A 23,651-nucleotide genomic window follows, 5' to 3' on the forward strand; every position below is an offset into this window, starting at 1 on the left:
TGTGCTAATAATGAAGATACTAGTTGATTTATTTCATATTTTTAATTGAATGTATGCACCAGATTATTTCTCTCTGAAGTGTTTATTCTTCCTGTCAATCTCACTTCAGTTTTACCATGGTAGCAAGCAAAAAGATGCTACCTTCCACCATTTCACCACTACAAGATCTATTAAGATTATGATGTTTAAAGTATCTATAGGCCCTTATTTACATTTTTCCTAGCAGTATTTTCTGGAAGTTGGGATGTGCACAGTACTGTACAGAGCCTTGAAAAGCAGAAGAAAACAAAAAGAATACTTATGGGAACATTTGTCTCTGTCCTGGAAGCAGACAGATTTCTTACCGGCTTCTAAATATCAACCATAGGGTAAAAGAAGAAGAGTTGGACCTAGAAGCAAACATCTGGACGTTGGGTCCAGTCTCTTGCTTTTATCTTGTATCACATTAAATTATTAGTAATGATCTAATGAACGGTATTGTCATTATTACCCCAGTGCTGCTTTTCTAGGAAAACAGAAAGATCTAATTAGAATTCATACTGGAAGAGTAATAAAAACATTTCCAACTTAATTATTCTGGTCTATTTATTCAGCAGGTAAAAAGCAAATACAAGGGGTAATGTTTTTATCTCTATTATTTACTCTTCTCTTTAATACTGCATTTGCAGAAGAATCAGTTTATAGTTGTGCATAAGTACATTGTCTGGGTTGTGTGCTGAATAGATGTTTGGTGTGCAAGAGGTAGTTAGATAAAAAAGACTGCAAAGCATTTAGGGTATATTAATAAATATAGCCATAACATGCTCCATCTATTCAACAATGATGCTATTTTCAGCTCTAAACTAATATAAAACCTACCTATATTTAAAGGTAAATGGTCATTACAATGATCACAGCACTCGCAAGGCACTGTATTCAGCAATTTTCAGCCAACAAAAAATATCTCTGTGACTTCTGACATTTCACAAAGTTTCCAGGTGAGAGAAAGGAATGACAGTGACAGTTAACAACCAAACACCTGTGAAGAATCTGAGAGATGCGGACCTAAATGTCACCTGAGGCATACTGAAGGAGGATAAGTGATGGAAAGATGGTGGAAAAGTGATGTGGAAAGAAGGTCTCATGATGCCCCATCCTACTTACTATTGAACCTTCTTGGACAGAAACGTGCTTTTCTACTCCTAGTGAATGAGAGTGGACCATGGGAAGAATAAATTCTTCCATTACTTGGATGAGAAGAATCTTCTTATGATATAGTATAGGCTAGAAAGGTCCTAAGTAACATCACCTTTTGTAGGGAAAAAAGGAAAAAAAACAACAACAACAAAAAAAAACTAGTCTGCTGCTAGGTCAGTGAGGGGATCTGAAAATGGACTAACTCTGCTCCAGTGGCTGGTAATGGTAGAAATCTAATTAATTTCATAGCAGCACAGTGAAGCCAACAATAGAGCAATAGCTAATTTTGGCCTTTTTACTTGAAATTGTTACTACTTGAAATTGTTACTATATGTTTGATATATTGTCTTGCTTAAAAAGCTGACAGAGACATGACCCTTATGCCAACTCACTTAGATAAAAGGGACCCAATCCAGTTCACAGTGACTGTCCATACAGTGGACGCTGTGTGTACCCCACAGTCCTTGTCACTGAAGGTGTACTCCGGCCATACTCCAGGATGAGCAAGCAGTGAATAAAAGGAAGGAGCTGCAATGTGCTTCAGCAGCTCTCCTGACCACAACCATGAGGCATATCACAGAGAAAACTCTTTTCCTGTGGATGAACACAGAAAGCCTGAAATGACTTCTAGTCATCTAGCATTTATCAGAGCCCTTTGAGATCAGACATATAATTTTCAGATGCATGTACTATTTATTTTACATGCTAACTGATTAGTAAACTGCAAAAGCTAGTTCTCAATGGGAAATGTCATGAGTAATGTGGCCTTCGCAGAAAGACCTTGTGTTGAATATTGAACAACAAGACCAGGGATGTATTGAATAGGTGATGATTAACTGTGCACTCCCTGTTTGCAGCACTGAACAGGGAAGGGTCCCTGAGGTATACAGAGCAAAATACGCAGTCAGTAGTTCTGGCAGTTCCTGCCTTCTGAGCACTCAGGTTTGCAATCTGCATTGCTGTTGGAGGAAAACTGATACTGTTTTGGGAAAAAAAAAAAAAAAGAGAGAGACAAAAGAGTGCTTTCATTGTGCTGCATCAGACTGACACCCACATGGATCATTAACAGGGTCAAAATGTGTTCAGATTCCTGTGGAGACACCCAGAGCTACCAGAATCAATGACAATGGCAGCAGCATATCAGCCTGTATGTCAGCCCTATGCCTACCACCCACGACTTTTCTTATTGTTTTTGCTTTTTACTCCAAGCACTGATTTTAAGTGAGGCACCTCCGCACATCCCCTGCTCATGCAATAACCCCGTGGCTAGGCTTTAATGCTTCACCACCAACGAAGAGGAGCGTATGCTGTCATGGTATGTTAGGAATATGGATCTAAGCCCAGATAATGAATCAGGCCCCTTGGGGGACCTGGGCAATGAGGTGCCTCTTAAATGTCCCAGATAAACCCAGCATGTGCAACAGAAGGACTGTAGGCACTTGGGTGCATTCCTGGAGAAAAAATAAGTGGAAGCACGGTTTAAATGGGGATTTCTGGATCATGCCATTGCTTGCAGGAGCTTACATTCAGTCTATATTCAATCATGCTTAGGGAGTTGTGAGAGGACAGAACATTAGCAAGGCATATTTTCATGATGCAGTGAAGCACCCCACTGAATTACCAGCCTATTGGAAAATCAACCAGTTTAGTACGGCTATGCAAGTATGGTAACATACATTGGCCAACTAAGCCTGACAGAATGGTGGAATTAACTAGTTCAAGTAGAGACCCATGCTAAAGGAACTAGATTATTTCCAGGAACTGAACCATGCTTTGCAGATTTAGGACTAACTTGAGGCTTAAAACTTTGCATTGCTGGTTGTGCTGTGGAGATGGTTCATAAACAAACCTGGCTGCCCAGTAAAGATGTAAAATTGGTTTGGATATGTGCTAATGACTGACATTGCCTATGTGGCACACTGAGATTTTTCAAAGGCTTGCAATATTATCAGTTTCAGGCAGATTTTATAAAGGATGTGAAAACTACATCACTGAATCCATAGTGACTCACTGTCAAATTCTGAATCAGTTTTTCAAAGCATGCAGGTGACAAGTGCATTTCCTCAAGAATTGTATTCGGTGGACAACAAACAAAAAAAAAATTTTTTTTTTCTTTTCACTTTGTTCTTAGAAGGGCTGACAGATTTTGATGAGAATTTTTCGAAACTCTACTTGCTAATTCACATGGAACACATAAACCCAAATGGTTAAAATTTGGACAAGTTATTTACCCACTGAAATCTGAGTCTTCATAATGGCAAGCATTAAGCAACACTACTAGGTGCTATTTTCTGCATTACCTATAGTCATGTATCTGGTAAAACATTTCAGAAAAAGAGAAAAGATTTTTTAAAAAATCTTACAGCTGTGTTGTGAAGTATTGTAAAAATAGTTATAACTAAAACATCCCTCCTTATGATCACAGACTTTATTACAGAATACCAAACACTGCTGAAAAACGGAGCCATTTGAAAAGTGATCTGCTTGGTATGTGTGTTCTCATATAGAAATAAATTGAAGGCAATACCACCTATGCGGCAGTGACAAGTTAATTCAATTTCCATCTCAAAATCAGGTAAAGTGTATCTCATTTGTTACCATGGATACAAGACATTATTTCCATTTGTTTGAGATCTCACAGTGGGTATGAAATTAAACTGTGACACGGTTTTATGGAGGAAGTTGACTCAAAACCCCATAAGTTCAACGTCATTAGTCCAAAGGATTTTCTTTTTCAGACACAATAAATAGGCAGGTTGCTACTACTGCCCATAAGGTACACCTTATAAACAAACATCTATGTGATTTTGCTGATGCTACTTTGGAGCAGTAGGATTGATGGAAGAGAAAATAAACATTCATTTCATCAGTCCTTCAAATGTGGGAAATAATCCTGAAAAATGTCCAGATGGTAGAAGTACATTAAAAATACATTGATGTTGTGTTATTTGCTATTGTTTGGCACCAAATATGTTTACAAAAAAAATCTTGATTCTGAAAATGCATCCACTTTTTCTCAGATAAATCTACTTTTCAGACTGCAGCTCAAATCAATTGTTCTCTCATTCTAGAAACCAGAAGAAAAAAGAGTTTTGTGAAAGAGTGGGGGAGAATGGAGAGGAAAGAGAGAGGTGAAATACATTTTTTTTTTAATGCTGACATATATGTAGGCTCTGGGAATTCAGTGGCATTCAGTTTACCTTGTCTGAAATTAATTTTAATATATACAAAAGGATAAAAGAGAATACAGGTCTTCTTGTTAAATTATTACCACTCAAGTCCTGGGTATATGTTTAATATTTCATAGAGAGACTGATTTCCATAGATGCAGAGCACCTGCTATACTGATGGATTTCAGCGAAGGTTGTCATCTCTCAACATTTACAAAACCAAGCTGAGATAAAACAAAGCCTACCTAAATCAAAGGTTTAGTTCTAAATATTCATGGATGAACTGCATGAAAAGCACAAAGGTCTTGAGATATCATGACTACGGCTAATCATTGAAATCCAAAGCCATCATCCAGCTGCTTAATTGACTGATAATTCCCCACCAGATATTCTGAACTCCACCTCTTGTGTCTCCGTGTTGCTGCCCTCCTCAGCATATTGTCAGACTGGATTATCTGTAGTGTCTTCTCCAGCTCCTTGGGCCATCTCTAATTATATCCCATTGGGAGTTGGTAGGTTTGATCCCCCAGATAGCAAAATAGAAAAATTCAGATCCTCACAGCAAAATTGTCACAAACATAAAAACTCTCAGAGGAACGGGGACTACAGTGGCCATTGCTCAGCTGAACAAAGAGATAAGTAAGTCACTCTGTGTTATTGGCTTGCATTATTAACTTTTGCTTGAAGATACAATAGCGATCTATTTATATTCTCCAGACTTGATTATCCTTCATCCAGACCCCAGGTAGGAAATTATAATAATGCAAAATGAGCATTAGGGCTCTAGTATTTTGATTTAGTAGTATTTTGCGTCTACTTTTCACTAATTTTAATGGAGAATTAGCACCAGGCTGAAATTTAGCACAATATTTATATATGCAGTTAAATTTAATGAAGCCAGTGATATTTAAGTATTCATTTATATAAGGATAACATCATGAACAGACCTCAAGCATATTTAAAGTACACTGAAACCTTGAGTATTTCTGATTAGAGACTCATTCCCAAATGATCAATGACTTTTTTTTTCTATTTTTCAATATATATATATATATTTCAGAATTACTCCACTAGATATTAATTCTCACTGATTTTGTAAAACTATAAGGGCTTACACGGGGCTTATGTTCATACAAACACATGTGTAGTACTTAAACTTGTCTTGTACCCTGTTATTTGGTGTTAAGAAGGATTTGTAGACTGGTTGGATTTGATAGGTAGTGTGATAGCAATGCAATTCCTAATCCAGCCAGGCAGGCAGCTCATACGTAAATTAATATCTTCTGGCTGAGGAGTTTTGTCATAAAAAGCAGCTTAGTACAATCTGGAAGTGGGTACGACTTGTCCTCTTCTGGAATCTAATTACCAGGAATGATTGAGGAGGACATGTGTTGCTTCAGGGCACTCATGAACAAGGCAAAATTAACCTCTTCAGTAACATAGCTCTGCAGCTCTGTTCTAAATCAGAGTCATAGAATGGTTTGGGTTGGAAGGTACCTTAAAGATCACCTAGTTCCAACCCCACTGCCATGGGCAGGGATGCAACTCAGTAGATCATGTTGCCCCAAACCCCATCCAACCTGGCCTTGAACACCTCCAGAGATGGGACATCCACGGCTTCTCTGGGCAACCTCTTCCAGTGACTCATCACCGTCTGAGTAAATAATTTCTTCCTTATTTCTAATCTAAATCTCCCCTCTTTTAGTTAACAGCCATTCTCCTTTTTCCTATCACTACAGGACCTCATAAAAAGTCTCTCTCCGTATTTCTTACAAGGCCCCTTTAAGTATTGAAAGGCCAGAGTCAGGGCTCCTTGGAGTTTTCTCTTGTCCAGACTGAACAACTCTGATTCTCTCAGCTTTTCTTTGCAGGGAGGCGTTCATCATAGGTGAAAGATCAGAACAGTGTCATGGTGAGCCACTGCCCTTGCCTTTTGTTATTATTATTATTATTATTTTTTTTTGCCCTTGCTGAATGTAGGTGCTTGGGCAGGAAAGAACTATTACACATTCAAGTTGAAAGAGAAGTGCTTATGTGTAAATGGACACGTGAGGTGAAGCAGTGGGAACAGTCTGGATGTGCTTGCCAAGTCTTTCCCTGCACCATGTCAAGAGCTCACTGACAGATAAGGGATAAACTGAGCACCCCCAACAGGGACACATTGCAGTTTATGGCTGACTGGCATCAGAAGAAAACTTTGTTGCTGCACTGAACCACTTAAATATTGCCTGAATGGAAACATTACATGCATGGTTCAGCATACATAAAAAAGATATTGGGAGATAACACCAATGTTACTATCCATTTGTAAGATAGCAGAAGGACTGTCTGGACAAGCTGGAGATGTCTGAAATCCTCAAACAAGAGGCAGAAGAGGAAAAGAAAGCTGAGAAGTGAAGATGCATCTAAAGATGCAGATGAATGCAGATGAAGGTGCCACAGAGCACTGGAAAAACTTTTTTTGAACTTCTATGCAGGATTAAGGCTAATTGGATTAAATGAGAAGAGAAATAGGGGATGTACAAAAGCAATTTTCTCATAACTACAACAAACATGAGGATTTTCCTTGAGTGATCAATGCATTTAGTGATTACTAAAATGACTGTCCCTACAAATGTCCCATTTCTCCTTCTCTTTCCCCCCCTCAGTCCCCCCCAGCTAAAATCTGCATCATTTTGACTTTGAAAAGAAATCAGACTAAAAATTCATGGCTAATAGCCTTGAATATAGCACAGCTCCTTGGCACCACTTTCCTAAAAAAGAAAACCCATGTTTTTCTTCTATAGCAATACCTGCTGCATGCCTTGCATTGTCTGCTGTAGAAACTGCAATTGCTGGTCTTTTGTAAGGCTTTCTTCTGTTCGAAAAAGCTGCCCTTTTTCTTGTTTCAGAAGCTCCACTTCATTCCTGTAAGCGTCCAGTTGCCATCGAAGACTATCATTCTCTTCTTTAAGTGCATACGCTTGGGCAGCTAGTGCTAAGAGAAAATGAAAATGCAAAGAAATCAGTAAAACGGATTGTTTCCTTACAAATAATGCAGAAGACATTGTCAGGGGAGATGACAATAGAGCTGAAAGCCAGTGAGACATTTCAGAGTTGAGACAAGACCTAGTAGAGCTGAAAACGATTAGGTTCTGGCAAAGACTGTCACTGGGAAGTTATTTCATGGGATGGAAGGAGCTATAAAGTGACCCTGGATAATTCAAATCCTACATGCAATCTGGCTGCTAAATTTAGACTTATAGTTTAGGAAGAAACTGGCATGTAATCCAGGAGCAAATCACCCCCCAGCTTTGCAATATTTTCCCAGTGATGTTATAGAATCTGATACAATCATTTAATATTTATACTAGGATAGTGCAGATCCAATCAGATCTCTGCTAAGGAATTTAGACTATGTAAAGTTGTCTGGATTTAATCCCATGAGAGAAGAAACACAGAAATTCCTCTCCGATCTCCCCATGAACTACTTCATAGCAATGGTTATAAGGATCCATTTAGACAGAAAAATGATGTAATAGAGTAAAATTATATAAAATGCAAATGATCAGAAAAAGTGTTGGCACTACAAGAACATTACTACATTAAAGGCATTGAAAGACACTTAAGTCATTTCCTTAGGAAGCTCCATTTGGCCCCTTTTCAATTTAGAATGGCATTTTTATTATCATAACTGATAGCAGGTGTTTGTGAAGAAATCGATTAGTATGCAGGGATGGAAATTACATTTGCCAAATGACTTGCACAGTCTGCAATATAAGCTAAAATTTGTGTAGCAAAAGGCAGAGGGCTATAAAGCATGTAGTAGGAACATTATTTAAATAAATTATCTGAACGTAAATACATATAGGGAAGTGTGGCATTCACTGCTTTAGAAGTGTGGTTATCATCCTATAGAAGAACCCACCCTGGTAGTATTTATACTTGGCAGTATCAGTGGTCATTTGGCATAGCAAAGTGCCATACTATACTATTTTCTTTCTTGGAACCTGATAACACAACAACATTACAGAGCAGCTGTAATTAAAAAACAACAATCTACCATAGCCAATTCTATCAACATTTGGTAACTGAAGCACATAACTGATTTACATTCCTGATTAAATGATTTCAGGCTTGATATTACAGAATTCTTTCTTGCCCACCTACAATAGCAGTATGGTTAAACTCCAAATTATCAGAAATTGTGTATTAACTCCACCTAATGTTAGGCTTCTCTTGACTAGACCTTTCACAGATAGAGTCCTCTGTTCCCTATGATAACACAATTCAGCATTTTTGTGAAATTATTACAGCTTTAGATGTCACAGTATTTCATTACCAATAAAAATGTTTCATCTTTGGTGGGACAAATTTATTTTTATCTGAGATATTTTTATTAATTTTAAAATAATACAAGAGCATTATCCAAAATAAAGTATAGTTATCTGGTATTAAAATATAGATGTGGATTAGTTATTGTGTTTAATTTGGATATGCTACAGAATCTCTCTGGAAGATTTAATAAGAGTTACAGTATTGTTACATCAAATTAAATTGTTCTGAAAAGCATGTAATCATCTTCCCATGACAAAATTTACCCTCAAGAAATTGCAATGATGAGTCCAATGGGCAAACAAATAAGAGGATGATTTTATTTTTTTTTTTAATTTTGTAAGAGCCAGCAAATTACGCTAAAGTTAATAAATAAATAAATAAATAAATAAATAAATAAATAAATAGGCTGAGCAAATAAAAACCTTAAGACTAACAAAAACTCAAATCAAAATTTTGCTCTTCAATTTCTGAAATGGATTTGAACCAGATTTTTTAACATGAAAATTTGGGTCTTCTTTGCACTATGTAGAGGTAAATAATTAGATAAAATGGCACAGTTGTTTGTATTCTCTTCCTCTTACCAATTAGACTCTTCCCAGTCAAAAAAATTACATTTTTTACACAATACTCAATTCCAGCCAGAAATTGCCTATCCTTGTGTTCTCTGAGCACAAGGTGTCATAGGTGTACTCAATTTTTTACAGTGGTTTGGGAGCAGTAATTCATCTGCTGTCCATCATTTAATCCAGCTCTTGAAAAATTTCTGAAAGTTGTTGCATAAGTAGGAGTGAGGTGTACGTACTTGTTAATTACCATCACTGCTGAAATGAGGTTTAGGACCCAGATTCAGCCAAGGTTCAGGCTGCCCTACCTGAAAAGCCACTGTGCACTTTCTTGGCCACTTCATGGCCCAACTGGAAAACTCCTTCTCCTTCTTTCTTCCTACAAAAATTCAGGCTATTGAGTGGAACTAGGGACAGCACAAGAAATCTGCTACACAGGCAGCAAATTAGGAGAAATGGAAAGGGATCCTACATATTGTGTAAATAATCAACCTATAGGTGGTGAACCTGTTAGGGATTAAAAACGAAACAAACAAACAAACAAACAAACAAAAAAACATCCAAATGTAGCAAATCACATTCTAAGGCAACAACCCATTTTTCCTTTAGAAATAAAATACATCTTCTTTACTGTTTAAAAAAATAAACAGAGTTGCATCTATAAATGTCATTATTTTATTATTTTAAATTATTTTTAGCATACCATATTAAGATCCATGTGATAATAATTACATTGCAGTACTACCATGAAGTCCCATCTGAGGATGGGTGCCCCATCAATCTAGATTCCAGATACTCAAAGACAAAGGCTGTGTTTGGAAGAGGTTACAAACTATGTTAAGGCAAAAGGAAAATATCTCAAACAACCTGTATTGTGGAAATAAGAGTACAACAGAGATAAGTTTGTGATATTAGGCAGGATTCCCAAAGGTGTGCAAGATCTTATCAACATCATTATACACTCTGGTGATCTTCCTAGCCATTCACAGTAAGCAATTAAAGACAGAGTCCAAGGTAGAAATATGTCCTTAAATAGGGAGGATGCACCACATACAGAAATACAGTAGAATACTAAACTGTCACAAGCTTTCAGATGAATTAATTAAAGATGAGTCCACAAATGATATGGTGTTCATATACATAGTTCTTTTGTTATTTAAACTACAAATACTCTGTTCCTAATGTGTGGACAAAGCAGTTAGTAAAGAAGTCATTAAATGGAGAATAAGTCAAAGAAAGGCATCTGGTGGGCCCCAGGGGCTCCATTTTATTTACTGGGTAAATGTGAAACAAAATCAAAAAGAGTCTTTGTGTTGACCTAACATGACTGTAATTTTAAGTTACTTATATTTTAGTGAATTAAAATCATTCTGTGTTCAATGTTGCTTTTGATCCCTAATAAAACAGTTTGTTTAAGTTTTGTGCATATAGAAAAGCACTTCATTTAATACTAAATTAAAATTGATAGAGTTTTTGCAGAGAGGGTAATCTGCATTTTAAAAAGTAAATATTTTTCAAATTTGTTCAGATTTTCTTTTTTTATGACTTCGTTGATAAAACTGTTGAGTGTATTTTTTATTTTTTGCTGAAAAAGTTTACTCAGCTTATCTCTTTACAAATTCTGATTGCATTTTAAGTTTGATAGTTTAGATATACATCTACAGAATCCCTCTCTGAGACATGCTAAAAATCTTCTTAGGATAAAAAGACAATGAAAGCTGAAAGCCTTTACAGAAGAACTATATACAAGGAATCTAGATCAAAATAAAACTCAAACAAGAATCCCAAATAGCTGCTGTGCTGCAAGCAGAAGAGGATATTTGTACCTGAACAAACACAGCTGGCAACCAGCCCAATATATGCTTTATAACATTTTCACTGAGGGATGCCAAATGATACCTGCCAGTCCCAGAGAAGCAGCTAGAGAAAGATCAGACATATGTAGGCAGGGGAAGCCTTCTCATTGATATTTTGAAGACATGCAAGAGGTTAGTGTGATCTGCTTGTGTAGAGGCAGGGGTGCTATGCAGAGTTCAGCAACTGCCTCAGTGGCCAACACTGGCTCCATGTAGTGGATCTGGATTAGACCCAAGGCAAAAATGCAATCTGTTTAAAACAAGAAGTGACTGGCTGATCAGAAATTGACTGAAGGATCCGCTGAGTCTAAGGATGTACTCTTGATGTCTCAGAAAAAAAAAAAAAATAATAAAAAAAAATTACTTTTCTAGGGCATATATTTCAGATACTGTGAGGTGAGTGCTTTCTTTATGAACATTTACTTTTAGCGGTACTCTGTGATTGCATTTAACTTAATGCATAATAGTTACCGACTGAAGCCAATATAGGGTAAGTCTACACAGGTGATAAAATGTAATTGTAATATTTTGTAACACATCATGTCACAGGAGCCAGGAAATACCCTGAATTTATATTTATAAATTTTTTGGAATTAAAAAATTCTAAAACTTTTATCAAAGCACACCTGGGCATTAATAATATTAATAACATCACATTTAATATAAATGACAGAGTACTAATTCATGGATGGGTGACACTCCTGGTTGAAATACATAGACGGCAGCTTATTTTAAGAATCTGCCTCGATCTGGAAATAATATATGAAAAACAAATGAGCAAACAACGGCAATAATAGAAAACCCTCTTATAAATTCAAGAGCATAGACTTCCCTCACATCCTGCTAGTGAAAGTTTTTCTACATATTGTTGTTTTCTTTTTCCCTATAGATTTTTCTGTACTTTTAAAGAAATGGATCATAAAACTGACAACTTCCTTGCTTATTTGTTTATCTTCGTACTTTCGGTCTATCCTACTTAGTAGAATTTCTCAGGGTTTTGGAACTTTAGCCAATGTATTGATATAGTGACATGGATAAAAACAAATGAAGAACATATTACCAAGCCTTCCTTACACCTGAGTTCTACCAATGCCATTATCCTAATTTTCTGTCTTGAAAATAATGTTTAACATTATATAATGTTCTTTTTTTTTTTTTTTTTTATAAAATCAACGAGAAAAGCATCAAAAACTGTCAAAAATGATGGCTGTTATTACTGTAATTTTTTTGTCTGCATCAATTCCATTGCAAAGCATTTACAATGTCTAAAAAGTAAATAAATAAATAAAAACCACCACCACCAAAAAAAAAAAAAGATTGCAATAAACAGCTACTACTTCAAAGTGTTTCCAGTTTGAGGTACCGAAAAAAAAATGCAAGAAAAGAGAAATAAGGACATAAAGTTCACAACTATAAATATAAACAATAAAAGTTATCCTTGGCCTCCATCGAACTTGCTTGTTTTTCAAATAAGTGAACTGTGAAGCAATACAGCCAGGGGAATGTCAGTAAGGAATGTTTGTGGAAGATCTGGGAGGGCATAAGATATGACTTTATGCTGTAGAAAACAGGATAAATTATACAATAATGACAGTTGTCATTAGTAAGAAAGATAGTCTTAGCCGATGTAGAGCTTTGAAGGTCTTAGTTGATATTCCATGATTCTGTGATAAAACAGCATTTCAAGATTTGAAGGTAATAGTCAATTCTTATATCAAACTTACTCTACAGATAACTAAAATATATTAAAAAAAATCTTATTCTTTCCAGTAATATACTAGAGGAAACCTTGAAATAGAATGAATGTCAATGTAGATCATCATACTCTCTCAAAGGAAGACACCACTGAATCTAGACATCTAAGAGATCTGGAGAAGAGAAGGCTTTGGGAAGACCTCATTGTGACCTTTCAGTAAAGGGAGCTTATTAAAAAGATGGAGAGAGACCTTTTCAGTAGGCAGACATTGATAGGACAAGGGTGAATAAACTAAAAGTGTGGAAATTTAGATTAAATGTTAGGAGAAAATTCTATACTCAGAGAGTGGTGAGGCACTGGCACAGGCTGCCTAGAGAAGCTGTGGATGCCCCATCCCTGGAGGTGTTCAGCACCAGGTTGGATAAAGCCCTGGGCAACCTGGTCTGGTGGGCGACATCCTTATCCATGGCAGTGGGATTGGAACTAGATCTTTAAGGTCCCTTCCAACCCAAACCATTACGTGATTCTATGATTCTATGATCTATGCACCAGTTCCATTTCACTAATGGGATGTGTCTGTTTGTATCACCTTCTGAAGTTAGCCATAATTTCATCCTTTTTTTTTTATTAAATAATAAATTATTACATGTGAAGCAGATGTTATGCTCAAACAAAAAGCAAGAACAAAAACCAAATAAACAACAAAAAACAACCCTTAAAAATTAAATAACTATCTTAGCAAGACAACTTTTAGTGCCTCTTTAGCTGTCTTCAGGATTTCAGGCTCTTTCAGAAAGCACCAACTAGTCTTGTGTAGCCCAAACATTAAGAAACTGAAATGCTAATGAGTCCTGTCTGTTCAAGCAGTATTTGAGGCCAAATCTTTCTACCTAGGAAACAAATTTGTAGTTGGACTTGGTGATCTTAGAGGTCAGTTCCAACCTAAATAATTTTATGACACATTGCATATTAACTTGAGAAAGTGCACAAGAAAGGGCCAAAGAAAAGTTACTCCTGGAATTCAAACACAAGGTCACATGATTTGGGTATGAATTTTGGCAGGATAAAGGTGGGGGTCAGAATCCAGAAAGAGTTAGGTGAAAGAAGAAAATTTGGACTGGAGCTCAATATGTGAAGAGAAAAGGAAGCATGGTAGGGCTCATAGTGGTGGCACAAGAAAGAAGGTGGGGTTTTTGACAGTGACTGAGTGTATGAAGAAATAGCTCAAAAGTCAGTAATGGGCACAGGTGTGTGCCAGGAAAGGGTGAATCTGACCCTCAACTTGAGAGGGGTGGAAACATTGGGTTTGCAAGAGATTTGTGAGGTGGTGGAAAGGAAGGCGTGGCCCTACTGCAGATGGAAAACGATAGTTTCTGAGGCAAGGGGAGCACAATGAGCAATGAAGAAGCTTTAATCTACATCTGCTCTGCAAACTCCTTCTCTATAATCTCCATTAATTCTCAGCTCCTGGAAGAAGGGAATTTGAAACCCTTATTGCCTATAACTGCCTAGATATAGATGCCCCTGTCTCATAGCTGACTGTCTTAAAACCTACCACAAACAGAACACGGAGAACAAGTGTTAGTTACACTTTGTGTGTAGCTAAAAGGCATTTGGGAAAGCAACACTTTGGTGGTATTTCCAAGAAGCTTTCTGGAAGAATAAGGCTAAGCTACACCCCAGTTGCTTTGAGGCATCTTCTCAGCCCAGCTTTTTAACAATGACAAGCTCCAGATTTCTACAGTGTTTCAGGTAGCTTTGACCTATTGCTTTGAGTTCCTGGAGGACACTTTTGTTTATGGATGGTTACCAAGTACCTGATCAACAGCATAAATAACATTCAAATATCAATGATGAGTGCATAGAAATGTGTTTAATATTACCTGATAAAAGCAACATTATTACTATACCACATTCTTTAATACAGGCCTCTTTCTTTGTTCTCCCATGTTTCTACACCAACAGACCATGGCACTTGGCTTTTATTTTTTTTTTTTTATTTAAAAAAAAAAAAAAAACAAAAAAAAAACCACAAATTTGGTTAAAACTTGAAAGCAGCTAGTAAATTAGCTTGAATAAACTCTGAAAACAGAATTAGAATTGTATAAAAATAAATAATTTGGGGCAATTATAAGCTAACCTTGCCATGAACAGTTTTTTTCTTTCCCCTTCAGACATAATGTAACCAAACAATGAAGCAATTTCCACATTTTTTCTAATGTTAGGCACACTTCATTTGAATGTCTCAGTACCTGCAAATTTAAACTCCAAGGGCACTAATTATCCTATGTGTGGAGGGGTTATTGTCATTAATGTTAGTAGGAGTTAAGGCCTGCACACTGGGAGGGAGATTTACTTTTTTACAAAACCTGTTTTATTCAGGTGCAGTTGCTTCAAAGTCCTTTCCTCACCATGCTGCTTATGTTCAATGCAGAGAAACTCATTATACCAGTTACATTCATGATGATGCCAGATGTTCAAATTGAATACTCATGAGAATTATTTTCAGACTCCCTATTCACATAAAACTTGCTAGTGAACAATTAGTAGATGGTAGGATGTTGCCAAAAAAAAAAAAAAAAAAGAGAGAGAGAAGGAGAAAGAAAGAAAAATTCCACCACCATTTAACGGCAATTTTATCCATCCCATCCAAGACACACAGATGTAAGATTTGAGAAACCGAAGCATTTCTCTGAAGAGAGATTTTCTCAGTTTACAAAACTTCATCGTGCTTAGCAGACTTCAGCAATAGCACTGTTCTCTTCCAGGTTTACAATACGTGTGGCTCACCAAGTAATTTATGAAGGCTTATTATTTCTTGTGTAATGAAGCATATCGCTTTGCAAATAGCAAAGAAGGTGTGGGGAGGAGGGCAGATTACAGTCCAGCTGGGCCTAATAACACAACTAGCAAAGCAGCATACAAAAAGTAGCATGCAAATGCTGGTTCTGCAGTGGGCTAAGAATGCCCCAGAGAGAGGTGCTGCCAGCTCCTGTGATGTTATGATGAGTCTCATGATATCTGACATTTTATTGAAAGCCCTAGAGAGATCATTAACTGGAAACCTCAGCTTTAAGCTTCTGGATTAGTAGCTTCCAGACTTTCTAGACTGTGGATTACTACTGGCTCTCTGTATTTCACCATGCAAATGTTTCATTTGAACTTTTAGTTAAAAACACAAGGGAAGTCGATCTCACCATTTTATCCAGTCCTAGGAATAAGATGCAGATTACTTATTGCAGTATTACAGATGATCAGTGGCTCAGTACATCAGCTCAGGATCACTGGGCTAGACCTCATGGCTTCAGAATAAACACTTGAAGCGTGAACCGTCTCTAAAGGGCTCCAACACAGAAGGCTAATATCCTACTTAAGCCAATCTTTCTTCCCCACTCTTCATACCTTCCTCTTTTTTTTTTTTTTTTTTTTCCTTTACTGGTTCTGTACAGTTCATTTCCTTCTCCAGCTCCAAACATCCATCTCTTTGTCCACTTGCAATTCCCACTTGTCTGTCATTTCCAGGTGTTTGTCTCTGCTCTCACTTGTTTTGCAGTACATGCTCCAGCTCCCTCTTACCCAGTTCGGTCCCAGGTAAATTGCAGCATTAAGTGCTTTGTTCTTTTCCTACAAAGATGTCACATCACATTACTGAAATGCATATTTAGAATTTGGAAGAGACCCCCTTGTTACAAAAAATATCAAAGCCTGTCACATTTTAGGTCTGTTTTACTTGACAGCATCTCTTTGGAGAACTGGCATCTACATAACTTACAAATGATATTTTGACAGTCACTAGTTAGCCTGTCCTGTTGAGACCAGTTTCTCCAGGTCACCTCTTCAAACCAAAGGGATCTTGTTTCCTCTCTTTTTTGGGTCACATTTCTTCTATTACTGCCCATAATATGTATGAAGCTCAATGGACTTGGCATGTGCGTAGGAGACAGAAGAGGGAAGAATTTGCCTCTGCACAGACTACTGCTGTGGCTGGACTGTTAGCTGGGCTGGCTGTTGCACTTTTCTGCTTGGCTCTCCTCTTGAACTAGAGGCATAGCAAGCCAACCATCATAAGAATATTTAGAGGTATAATTTTGATCAAAAAGAGTAGCATTTCTCAGAAATTTTCAAAAACCAGTAATTCACTCCTCTTTCTTAGACTATTTGGTCTATGATGAGATGAATTTTTCAGATACTTATTCTTTATGTGTTTACCAATAACTGCTTGAAAAACTGCTGCCTCAGTCAAACATAATTAATCAAGCACTGAATCTCTTTTAGAGGTTCTGCCTTTTTATTTTTTTTTAATAATTGAGAAATTAAACCATTAAGACAATTCTACAGAGACTGTGCTTTAAAGATGCCAGCAAAGAAGCGACTTTTTCCTCTAATCAATGATTCTCAAGAAATGACTGTTTTCCTGTAACACTAAAAATGAACAGAGAAGATTTTAGTCTCAAGAGAGAAGGGGGTATGTCACTCAAATAAGAGAAGTGCTGGTTACTGGGAAGGTGCCAAGTGGCATTGATGACCTACTCCTACGTCAGTAATAATAATATAAAAAAATGTTGTTTGTGTTAATGGTGCTTTTCAATTGGAGGTGCAGACTTTAGAACTCTGCACCACAGAAGGTATGCTAATGGATGCTCAGTGCTTCCTAGATGTTACATTAATCTTATGTGTATTGTATAAACAGATTCTATGTGTGTGTACATGTGATACACAAATTACCTAGGATATTCAAGCATTATTACATATAGGTAAATCTCTGTATAGGTGGACTACTGATGGTTATTTCTTAGGAGTGAAAGTAATTGTCATCATTTCATTCTGATGTAAACAATAAACAATGGCCTTTACAACATGCATGGCTGCACTGCTACTCCTGACATTTAAACTAGGAATTGCACTGAGGCCCAGCACCACTACAGCTTCAAAAAGAAATCTGTAGGATGCATAAATATGAAGAGACTGTCATTGCTGGAAACAAACCTGTTTGGAAACAAACCTGACAGTGTGCATGTGTATCCCTCAATTTGTCACATTCATTAGGGGAAGAAAGGGCTGATCTGACTGCTCTAGGTGCCTGCGCTGTTTTGAATTGTTCTGATTTATAGTAGACAAATTCTGATTGTAAATGCAAAGTGCTTTCTATAAATATGAGGATAAACAACCTTTGTACAAAATTCTATTGCACCTTAAATTGCAGGACAGCATTTATCCAGCTACTTCTCTGACCTTGTAATGGATTGGAGTGCTGAGCTAATTTTTCTTTAAAATTGTGCATAGTACTGAAATACTTTCTCAGTTGCTTTTGTCTTAGGTAAAAATGTATCTTAAATATAGGAATATTGTTTTTCACCTTTTTGGAAGGCATCAGCAAATGATCACAAGAAGCTTTGAGTTTCTTGATTGTCACATTCAAAGGTAAGTTTTCTTAAGCCATTTAATCCCTTATGGTAATAGAAAAGTACACAGAAGAGTTGAATCTGCAAGTCAAAACCTCTTTTCTCTCCTACTTCCTACCTTTAGCATTCACATTATCTGCAAACTAAGGTCACTGTGCTTCTCTGCAATTTAACATGTTTAGTAGGTAATTTCTCAGGTACTGAGAAAAAATAAAAGTGTTGTGAACTTGCAGATGGCAGGTTTCTAGAGAAATTGGTTGTACTTCCAGTCCTTCCAGAAACAGACTATTTATTGAAACTTGCAAAAAGTATGTAACTTTGAAGAAAGAACAGTAAAATACTCCTTGTGCCAGACTTTCTGGATAAGTCATTACTTAGGACTTTGTATCTGTGGGTGTTGAGCAGAAGGTGAGTGCAAACTCTCTGAGCAACAGGCAATGCCTTCTGAGATCAAGGTCTAATAGCACAGGCATCTCAAAACCTATCATCAAAACATGATGAGACAGATGAATATCTGATAATAGAGCAATATGGGGAGAGGCATTACTTTCTCTCGTGTTCTTCCTCGACTGTTAAAAGTACACACTTGTCTCAGACATATTTAAGAGGGAAGACTGTCTATAGCTGACACATGAAAAAGAAGCAATGTAGAAACTGGTGTTCTGGACTAGTATTCACATAAGTCTTTCCAGATAGATCCCTAGCTGACATGTGAGGTGGACACTTGGTAATTGTAGAAACAGTTGAACAATAACTGGGTACAGAAGTGCTGTAACTGCATGCTTGGCACTTTTCCTGTGCCTGAGTTACAACTTACTATGAATTGAATACATGGAGGATTGAATAAATAAGCAAAAAGACAGCAACCTTTTACCTATGGAAAGGAAAAAAAAAATATAGCAATTAGAACTCCTAATTAAAAAAAAAAAAAAGACACAACAACAAACAAACAAGGCAGGGCAGGGCAAGGCAGGGACAGAAGGGCAGGGCAAAAAACAAAACAAAACAAAACACTTCCTTTGTAACAAAGAAGAACAATTTTTCCTCCTTTGGAGTTCTATATGCTGGTGTTCAAGGAATCACATGTTTGAATTAGTAGAGAAGTGGAATAAAATGGTATGTTATCTAGTTCTTGACTCAGTCATTTTACGTACAAGATGGCTTTTATTTGATTTCTCTTTCCTTTGCCATGAATGTAAAACCAAATAAGACTAAAAGAAAATCACTCACCCCTAAGCATAATTGAATCTTCAACATATTGCTCACAAAAATACTACACTGTGGATATGTGACATTAGTAAGAAGCTTATTTTCTTGAGATAGTCTTTAAGTTAAAATGAAAGAGAAGGACATAATGAAACTCCTCTGAATCTAAGATTTATTCATTCATCAAAGTAAAACATCAACACTAACCTGTAGTAGTTTGGGGAATTTCTGTGGCCATCTAGCTTGAAGCCTGAGCCCTGATGGCTGGGTTTTGAACCCCTGGCATGTGACCACATCACAAGCTGCCAGTCTGCTGGGTCCATAGGGACTGAGGAACTGCACACTTTGAAAACGGAAGCTTTTAATGCTTTGGAAACTTCAGCCAGCCTTTCATGTCGCATGACATAAGGATGCTCCCCAAACCTGTAATTCTGAGCTTAGAAGTTTGCATTAATGCTGTAAAAGACTGATTTCTGACCATTATCTCCTCTGCTACCTTAGCAATGTCTGATGTTTCATGGATTAAGAAGCTAAGTGGATAAGAAGGTACCAACATCTCCACTTCAAGCAGTATCTGCAAGCTTCTATAATACGTTGGAGCAAAAAGGGTTCCTTAAAACAACAGGACATGGAAGGCAGCATAATTAAGAAAATCCTAACCAAAAGCTTAGTTCAAATAATAATAGAAATGATCTTCCATAAGAGGTCAGAAATAGGGCTTAGGCTGTGAGCACCATGAAGCCACTCTTGAAGAAATTTATTTGTGCTCTGTTCAGAATCAACCACCTTCACTGTTATAAAAAGGGCTCATTCTCTTGAAGGCTAAATGCAGGAGGAAGAGCACAAATGCTGTATATTGGAGAGGGCACTATAAGGAAGGTCACTTTATAGAAAGCATGAAGTGTAATTTGGAGAAGGATGCTAATACCAGCTATATCAAATTGTGAGGAAGCTGAAAACAGCATATGTTCTAATATTGTCTTTTATTGATTTTGCTGCCAACATCCCACTTCAACAATGTTACAGCCGCACTTCAAGATTCTTAATGGAGGGGGATGGAGAAAATCAATACATAGAGCTCGCTTCTGCTCCCATTGAAGTCAATGTGAGTTTCATTATTAACTGCAATGAGCACAGGACAGAGTTCAGGCTGTTTTGGTGCTTTGTGTTTGTTTTTTTTTCCTTCCCTTTTTATTTAACCTCCTACGGGGCAACATATATTGTTACTCTGTGTTTTCGAAAAGTCCCATTTAAGCAGGGCAATTCCCTACCAAACTGCAAGTCTATGCATTCAGAAATGATGCTCAGCTTTATGAAACCTAATGAAAAATTATAGCCTGTATCCTGAACAGGGAAAGTTATAATAAAAGATATAGGATTTGAAATAAATTCTGATAACAAAATCATTTTTTCCTTACAAATATTTTCATTCAGATATCAAGCAAATAAATAAAAATGGTTTAGCTTTCACTGACTCATAAAATGTTACTTTCAATGCACATTGTTTGCTGTATTACAAACAGAGGGGATGTACCTAAACTTCTTTTCACTACTGTTTTAATGCTTTTTACACAAAATGAAATATGCTAAAATTATCTCAAAAATTATAAGCATCATCTTCATTCCAACAACATGCTGTTAATTTTGTTCTAGCATGAATGCAAAACATATTTTAACATGCTGTCAAAATGAGATACTAAGAATGTCAATAAAATGACACTAAAATAAATGTAAATTTAGATTGCTGTCACAAGTGGCTGCTTGGTTTTGTGAAGATGTTAGGTTGCTATAGCATTTTCCATAGCAACTTTGCATCTTATTACATAAATAATCCCTCAGTGTCCTTAAAGCTTACTAAAAACAGGATTAAATCTATTCTCATATGTAATGATCCTGCATAAAACCTTATCAGTATGAAATACCCAGAAAACATAATAAAATGTAATCTAGATAATAGTATTTCTGGCAGTTGCAAAGCATCAAAGCACAGCAGACTTGTTTTGTAGTTAACGGGACATCCTCCTAAAACCCGTATCAGGGGAGTGTCTTTGAAGTGTCTATTTCCTCTAAAAATTGAAAGTTAGGTTTTTAACCCCTTCACTGCTATGTCCACAGGACCTGTATAGACCTTCATCCCAAAGCCAGTGTGCTGGCCCAGAGAAAAGACCCAGTACTTGGGACAGGATGAGGCTGCCTTTTTTTCCCCAGGGCAGACAGACAGCACCTATCTCCAGCCCTGATTCATCAAGGCATTTCTGCTAAATTCAGCTACACAAGTAGCATTATTAAAGCCAAATGGACTTAAAACTGAGGGCATAAAATTAGGCCCTTGCCTACATGCTTCCTGGATTTCAGCCTATATTTGTAAAAGTGGTGGGAAAAACGGAATGCATTTTAAGGCAGAAAATTGGAGTCTGCCTGATGATAACAGCTCTGAACTGGCATGCTGTGAAAGACACTACAGCAGACTTTTCCCTGCGTAGAGGGAGTAATCATCTTGTGCTGCTTTCTAGTGATCATCTCTGATGGTCCCTGGGAGCAAAGCTGATTGTCTCTGCTGTGTCCAGAGCATCTCCATTTGAAGGCAAGTTACGCCACTCACAGAGCTCAAAAAGGGTTATTCAGCTGTCTTCTCCAGCTAGAGAGGGGACTGTGTCAGTACAGTGACAGTTCAGTTCTTCAGATTTAAAATATGTTCCTTTTGAGACGGTTTATAAAACCTGATTAGCAGATTTTGCTAACAAGTTTTATTTTCCTCAGCATACGTGTTTATATGTTTATTGCCACAGGGCTGATTAAGGCACCAGCTGCTAATGGCTTTGAAAGAGTATTGATTTATCTGAGGAATAAACCAATGCCAGCCCATTAATTTTTGAAGTAAATACATCTTGCTATTTTACATTATCTTTACCAACAAGTGTTTAAGAGGAAGATGGGCAAATTATGGGCTTGTTAAATATCGGTATTACGTTCACAAAGTCCAATGTTAAAAAGCTATGAAATGGAGAAGTAATTACAGAAAAATAAGACTGGGTTTACAAGAAAGGAAGGGAGAAATATCTGGTCCAAGGAATCGTAGGAAAAGGAAGACCTGACATGATATGTGGCTTGACACCAGGCCAGCCAGAGGAAAAAGAAGAGCAAAGCTCAGCTCCACACAGCTGGAGCAGAGTGATTTCCATTCAAAGTTGTAACAAGCTGTAGAAAGATTTCCTACTAGTTTAATCCAGCTATAAAGCACAGTTTCCATTACATGTGTGCATCTCTGCATTCACACGAGCTTTAAAGAAAGCAAAAGAAGATTGAATTGCAGAGAAAAGATGAATAAGCATCACGCAGATCACTTTGGTGTTGTTTCAGACTTTCCTTGAAGACTTGCCAGGCTTGCAAGTTTCAGGATAGACTTACGGACAATACCACAAAGCCTGTTTTATGCTGTGTGCACAGGGGTGTGATTGTCAAATCCTGACTTTCACAAGGACTTATGCTCTTCTGTCAGATGGACTGCCCACTGTTCGGACTGTCTCCTATGGCAACTAACTCTGCTGATGCTGCAAAGAGGACACATCGATTCAGAAGAGTGCTTAAAGATACAGGCTGCTGTTCAAGACACGAGCTGAAGTATTTAAATTTGGGCATGTTATGGTATCCTGCCAAGGAGGTCTTGTGTGTTCAGACTGGGCATGCACTGCTTAACGTGCAATTTATTAGTTGCATACTGTCCCCAGGATGTTATTAAGACATGTCATCACGGGTAAAATGATGGTGGTGAAATACTCCAGGGCCCAAAGAGTGGGCTGTTCCAAATATATTTATCTGAGACTGCCCTGTTCCAAGGTGTTTATCATCCGCATGGACAGGACAGGCAGTGGATGAATGAACAGAAGTATCATTGCCTCCCTTTGATACTGAAATACCCCAGGTTCGTTGATTTGTCCTGTGGTGAGGTATGTAGATTTGGCCCAGGGCTCTGCGATCCCAGCCCTATCCTTCCTGTGTCCCTCTGCAAGCACTGTGCATTTTCTCTTTCCCGCAGTGCCGACCGCTGTCTCTCACTGAAGTTAGAGCTGGAATTAATGGCATGTCGCGGAGAACTGCAAAAGCGAGAGATTAACCCACCTCCCCTTAAAAGTAAAATTACAGGTGCCTTCTAGGCATAAACCAAACTTCAGCTCTTTTCTACAACACACAGCTTCACTTCACTAATTCTTAAAATTACTTTGGAGGCTTTTACATGTGGATCCTTACTCCCAGTGCCAGCAGGT

General features: G+C 37.3%; 1 protein-coding gene across 8 annotated transcripts in view; it reads right to left on the reverse strand.

Moving 5' to 3' along the window:
• The window catches only part of ENOX1 (ecto-NOX disulfide-thiol exchanger 1), a 365,235-nt gene that overhangs the window by 34,919 nt on the left and 306,665 nt on the right, over positions 1 to 23,651 (reverse strand). For all 8 annotated transcript variants that reach the window (XM_038173160.2, XM_027472220.3, XM_027472192.3 and 5 more), the window contains one exon: positions 7,139 to 7,323. In XM_038173160.2, the coding sequence (XP_038029088.1) occupies positions 7,139 to 7,323 (185 nt within the window). The remainder of the gene's footprint in view (positions 1 to 7,138; positions 7,324 to 23,651) is intronic.

The sequence above is a fragment of the Anas platyrhynchos genome, chromosome 1 (assembly GCF_047663525.1).
Source record: "Anas platyrhynchos isolate ZD024472 breed Pekin duck chromosome 1, IASCAAS_PekinDuck_T2T, whole genome shotgun sequence".
Lineage (NCBI taxonomy): Eukaryota > Metazoa > Chordata > Aves > Anseriformes > Anatidae > Anas > Anas platyrhynchos.